Genomic DNA, 5,823 nt, shown 5'->3' with positions numbered 1-5,823 from the left:
TATTATATTATATTATATTATATTATATTATATTATATTATATTATATTATATTATATTATATTATATTATATTATATTATATTATATTATATTATATTATATGTATTATATTATATTGTATTATATTGTATGTATCATATTGTATGTATGTATTATATGTATATATTGTATATATATATTGTTCTCAGAGTTGTACGAAGCAACGAAGCAAGGAGTACGAAGGGGGCGCTGCATGCAGTTTGTTATCAAACACGATGACGCGATGACACCCGGGCCGTAGAAATAAGAAATAGTAATATTAGTATATATAGATTATAGTAGATAGTCGTGCATCTATGCATTTCTGGGATGGCACATGTTTCATTGAACGCAGAGTATGAAGCCAGAGAGCCGCTTCTAGCGGCTGTAGACGAAAGTGAACATGAAGAAGGTTAGACGTGTTTACAATCTCGTAATTTTATAGCCAAGAAACGGTATTCTAACCCTAGCAATACCGTTTCTTGGAGCTAGTAATTTTATAACAATTCATCTCTTCAAGATCTCTTTACTTTAGTTTACGTACATCATTTAGTATTTACATGGAGTCCATGCCCCATGGGGGCGACAGCATCAGAGTACACCACATGAGCATGAGAAATCTGGCAAAGTGGCAGCTACTGAGCTAGGTTTATTCTAGCTCTAGTACTATAGCCGCTTACATTAACTGCCGCTGGCCAGCTGGCTGCCGCTGCCAGCGGCATTTAATGTAAGCGGGCTATAGTACTAGAGCTAGGTTTATTCTAGTCCGCAAATGCAGACGTAAACTCCGCTTTGCTAATCTGAGGGTGCGGGTTTATCCATTACTGGGGTCTGCGTCGGCTCGGACTAGGTTTATTCCATCGCTGTGGCCCATGGCCATGCCCATGGTACAAAAGGACATTTTTGTGCATTTCTGTTCCCCCTAGCCCTAAATCATATATATATATATATCATGGCAGAGGTTGCTCTGCCTTTGGTTCATGGATAATGATATAACTATAAGTATAAGTGCTGACCACATTTCATTTTCCCAATGTGCGACCTGTGCAAATGTGCAGATGTGGACAGCTCTTATATCCTTGGGCCGAATGTGCTGGCTGGATAATGTGGTCAGAGTTCAATGATACTTATTGCCGCTGTACAATTTTACATTAAAATGGCAATATGGCCACCCTACACATTGGCGTATCCAGGAATGGGCAATGCGGCATCACCGTGGTGAAAGGGATATGTGGAGGAGTGTTGTAATTAGGGGGGCCGGGGGGCAAGGGCCAAAGGTTTGATAGCGGGTAGGGGGAATATTCCCCTCTTATCTTATGGTATAGGTTGAAATGTGGCATTATGGCACAAATGATAACGGCTGGACCTTAATATGCTCTTGATATTGGGTATATAGTATAGTGATGTCCCGATGATCGATTATAATCGAAAATCAATCGATTATAGTCTCAAATTCGATAATCGATTATGAAAACAAATAATCGATTATCAAAAATACTATAGGGGCAACCGCCCCCCCCCCCGTGACGCCGCGCCTGCATGCAACCATCAAAGCCCGTGTCCTAGGACTCGTTGTCAGAATCATCATACGTAGTTATAAATAAACATCACAAGTCTAAAACGTCGTAACGTTTGACGTGAGATGTCGTGTCCACGAAAAGATCTTTATTTAGTAGCAATTGTGACCAGTAGGTCACCACGTGTTTGTGTGTGAAACGAGCGCCGGAACATTTGCTGGGAACTTGCGTCTTGTCGCCGGAAAAAGTTTCAGTTAAGTGAAGGCTAGCTTACTCCGCTGACCGCCACCGGCTAGATGATTAACGGCTAACCTCAACTGCTTCGCCATGCACAATGACAGCCAACACGGACCTTACCGCTTTCTCTCGCTAAAAGTCGTGAATACTGGCTTGCGAGTGCTAAAGACCACGTTTGTTATCCACCTCTAACAGTTATACCTGCTAGAAAAATAATAGATACAATAATGTAACCCAAACCCAAGAGGATACACCCTAAAATGTTCCACCCTGGAATAAAAGAAATAGCTACATGTTAGCCATCGTGTTAACTCCTAATATAGAACCACAGTAAATATATAATAAACCAGAAGTTCGAAATAGACAGAATGTCCTAATAAGTAATTGCCAATAAGAAGTATTCCTAAATGGCATATGAAGTTGATACCAACATAGACTATATATTACTACGACCATCTGAAATTAACAATACTACACACAGATTTCTTACCGTAGCAAAAATTATTATCACATCTTAAAAAGATGCCTATTCTTTAGAACATAATACATACAGATCTTCACTTACCGATAAAAAAATATTAGTTTTTCAGGGTTTCTTCCGAGGGAAAATTAGACAATGGAGGTAATGGCCAGTTTGGGGAAAAAATGCGTATGATGGATTTAAAGACGTGGTCGACTGATTTGAATGGTAAAAATTGTTATAGGAGCATTTTCACAACGGCGATGTTAAATTTGACAACGGCGGTGCGCCACTGTACCTCTTATGTATAAGAAACCCTGTTTTTTAATGATTCTGCTATTTTCTACCTGGTCTGCACAACTGTGCGTTAGATTATACATTCATGGATTGCAACCATTCTACGACACAACCAGGCACGAACACATCGACATAATCACAAAAATACAATGAGCGCATAGATCCGTCGACGACCAGAGTCGGGGGCTTACGTCGAAGCCGCCGCCCGTCGTCACGTTGTCGGTCGGCGACGGGCAATCGTCCGTCTGGTTGATCACGGGATCCGCCTCCAGCATGGTGACGTTCACCATGGCGAGCAGAGCGACGCTGAGGTTGACGCGCAGCGCGTAGACGTTGAAGAAGCCGAGGAACATCATCACGGCTAACGTGTGACGCGCGCTCAGCACGCCGCTCTCGGGCTTCTCGCGACTGCCACTCCGCGGGACGCCTGCCGAAGAAGAAGTAAAACTTTGACGCTGCAATACGTGGCGTGGAACAAAGTATTATTTACCCTATCCTTTTGGGTTTGGGTTACATTATTGTATCTAGAAAAATAACAGCTAGGGTCTGACAGATAAAGGCATGCGGACAACAGACACGTGACGCCGACACACACGCATCACACACGCACACGCCCCGCACACACACACACACACACCGGCACACGCACACGCACACAATCAATTAAAAGATAGCTTTATTTAAGCAAAAAAGAAGAAAAGCTTTATTAAACATTAAAAGTTTTTAACAAACATGATCAAGGACTTGTCTTTTGGTATAATGTAAGTAAAGTTGTTGTGGTCTTAATAGTGTAGCGCTTGTGTAGACCGAGTTAATGTCCTGCAATGATTATCCTCTCCAACATTAACACAATACGGAGGTAGTTATGTCTGACGGATACTATGTGGGCAGTGTCAAAACCAAACAAAGCACACTGTCAATTTCATGTATGTCTCTTAAGGCTACACTAGTATGCTTGCAATCAGACAGGACCTGGTCTGTATGTACTAGTCTATCTTTTTTTTTTTTGGTTATATTTTTTAATGTTTCGTTTGTTTTCTAATCGATTATCGAATTGAAGAACTATATCGATTGATTTTTCGAATTTATATCGATATTCATTTCGGACATCACTTATCTATATATGCAGATATCAAAGAGCATATTAGGGTCCAGGCTTATCAGTTGTGCCAAATGCACATTTCACTGGTATTCATAGATTAAGATAGGGGAATATTCCCCCTAACCTTGCTATCACCTTTGGGCCCTTGCCCCCCGGCCCCCTATTAACAACATCTCTCACGTATCTTTCCACGGTGACGGCGCATTGCCCATTCCTGCGATACTGCAATGTATAGGGTGGCGCATATTGCCCAATTTTAATGTAAAAACTTGGGGGTACAGCGCAATACATATCATTGAACTCTGACCTCATTATCAGCCGACATTGCGGCCCAGGATATAAGAGTGTCACATCTGCACATTTGCACAAGGTCGGCACATGGAGATATAATGAATGTGAGCTCCACTTATAGCTTAATTTAGTTTTATCATTATCCATGAATGGGAATCATAAAGAGCGAGCAATATCCTCTGCCGCATGAGGTATATAATTAATATTTCTATATTAGTTTTAGTTGGCGTTTCGATGTAGCGGGAAGCAGGAAATGCAGCAGATGAATATGTCACTTTTGTGTGAGCGCCATGGCCGTTATACGTGGTTGGCCCTTTTGCCTGTTCGAAGCCGATCTGGAATAATAAACATAGTCACGAAACTGCGGGTACGCAGACCCCCGCTAAGTATGGAATAAAACCCGCCACTGCTAAGGATTAGCAGAAGCGGGCAGCGAGTGTAATATGGTTTTACGTCTGCATTTGGGGACGTAGTATGAACCTAGTCTGAGTACTATATAGCTCTGCTTGGTACATTAAATGCCGCTGGGGCTGACCTCCGTCGCGGCGCCAGACTGTGCCTAGCAGGCAGTTTAAGATGTTATGCCCAGCGGGCGTATAGCTTGCCGTGCAGCTGGTCTTCGTTATATTCTGACAGAGTGCGGCTCATGGGTTCTTCGCTTGATTCCTATAAGAGATGCCCCCGCCAGCGAGTTGGTGACTTTTTGCGCTTCTCGGCTGGCTATACTCCAAGTCATAGACAGGGGTTCAGCGTTTAGCACGTTGTTAGGTGATCTAGGATTAGGGTTAGTGTTTTCAGGGCTTGCTTTAGTGTGGTTGTTGGTTATTCGGTTTTAGGGTTAGGTAGTCTAGCGGACAGTTCAGCAGTTTGTTTAAGAACTGCCGTTTAGGGCATTTAGTGGCGAGGGTAATAAAACGAAGACGTGGCCGGGCTGCCTGGAGTAAGCCACAGCGGCGTTATGCGAAGACTAGAGGCTTAGTAATGAATTATACCTTAGTCGTACTGGGGGCGAGTTTTATGCTATTGCTCTTTAGCCTCCAGATTTCTCGTGTCTGCTGCATGGATGGTGTACTCTTGGCGATGTCTATGTTCGCCGCCCTGGGGACTTTATTATGACTCACTTAGAATATGCTCATGATGTTACGTGAACAATAAAAGTAGCAGAGAGTTCTTGAAAGAGTCTGAATTCTTCTTTAAAATACAGATAATTACTCGCTCCAAAAACGGTTATTGCTAGGGTTAGAATACGATATCTATTTAAATTACGCGAGTTGTAAAACCGTTAATTATTCTCATTTACTTTCGTCCTTAGCAGCTTGTAGACGGTCTCTGTTATACTCTGAATCGTTCAATGAAACATATGTGCATCACAAGAAATGCTAGATGCACGCACTAATCTCCTATAATTGCTATATTATACAACTAAATATACTATTCTTATTTCTACGCGCCCGGGTGTCAGGCGGTCATCGTGGTTTAGAGTAAACTGCATGCGCGACCCCTTCGTATACTACTTGGGCCTTGACTTCGATTGGCTTCGTATACAAACTCTTGGTGAACATATAGAATAGTATTTACATTATAAGGTAATAATACATACATACAATATTGGTACATACAATATACTACACTATAAGATTAATAATATACGTATATTATTACTTGATGTAATTAATATGACTATAATATAATCTTATATGAATAGTGACTGTCTTAATAATACTATATAAGTCTAATGATATATATGTATATGATAATATATATAATCTATAGTATGCATATATACTGAATACAATATTAATATACATTTATGCATGTAATATATTATTGAGTTACAAATATATTTCATAGCTCATATGTTTATATATCTCTTATTGATTCTTTCGAATCCTCTGTTTGT

General features: G+C 41.0%; 1 protein-coding gene across 1 annotated transcript in view; it reads left to right on the top strand.

Moving 5' to 3' along the window:
- Positions 1 to 245: 245 nt before the first annotated feature.
- LOC106815087 (sialin-like) overlaps positions 246 to 5,823 on the top strand; it is a gene marked incomplete in the record, with an annotated part of 15,478 nt that continues 9,900 nt past the window's right edge. The window contains 1 exon segment of the mRNA XM_014819514.1: positions 246 to 431. Within this exon segment, the coding sequence (XP_014675000.1) occupies positions 350 to 431 (82 nt within the window).

This window comes from Priapulus caudatus, unplaced genomic scaffold (genome assembly GCF_000485595.1).
Source record: "Priapulus caudatus unplaced genomic scaffold, Priapulus_caudatus-5.0.1 Scaffold1038, whole genome shotgun sequence".
In the NCBI taxonomy this organism is placed as follows: domain Eukaryota; kingdom Metazoa; phylum Priapulida; class Priapulimorpha; order Priapulimorphida; family Priapulidae; genus Priapulus; species Priapulus caudatus.
This window is presented reverse-complemented; position numbering and strand designations above follow the sequence as displayed.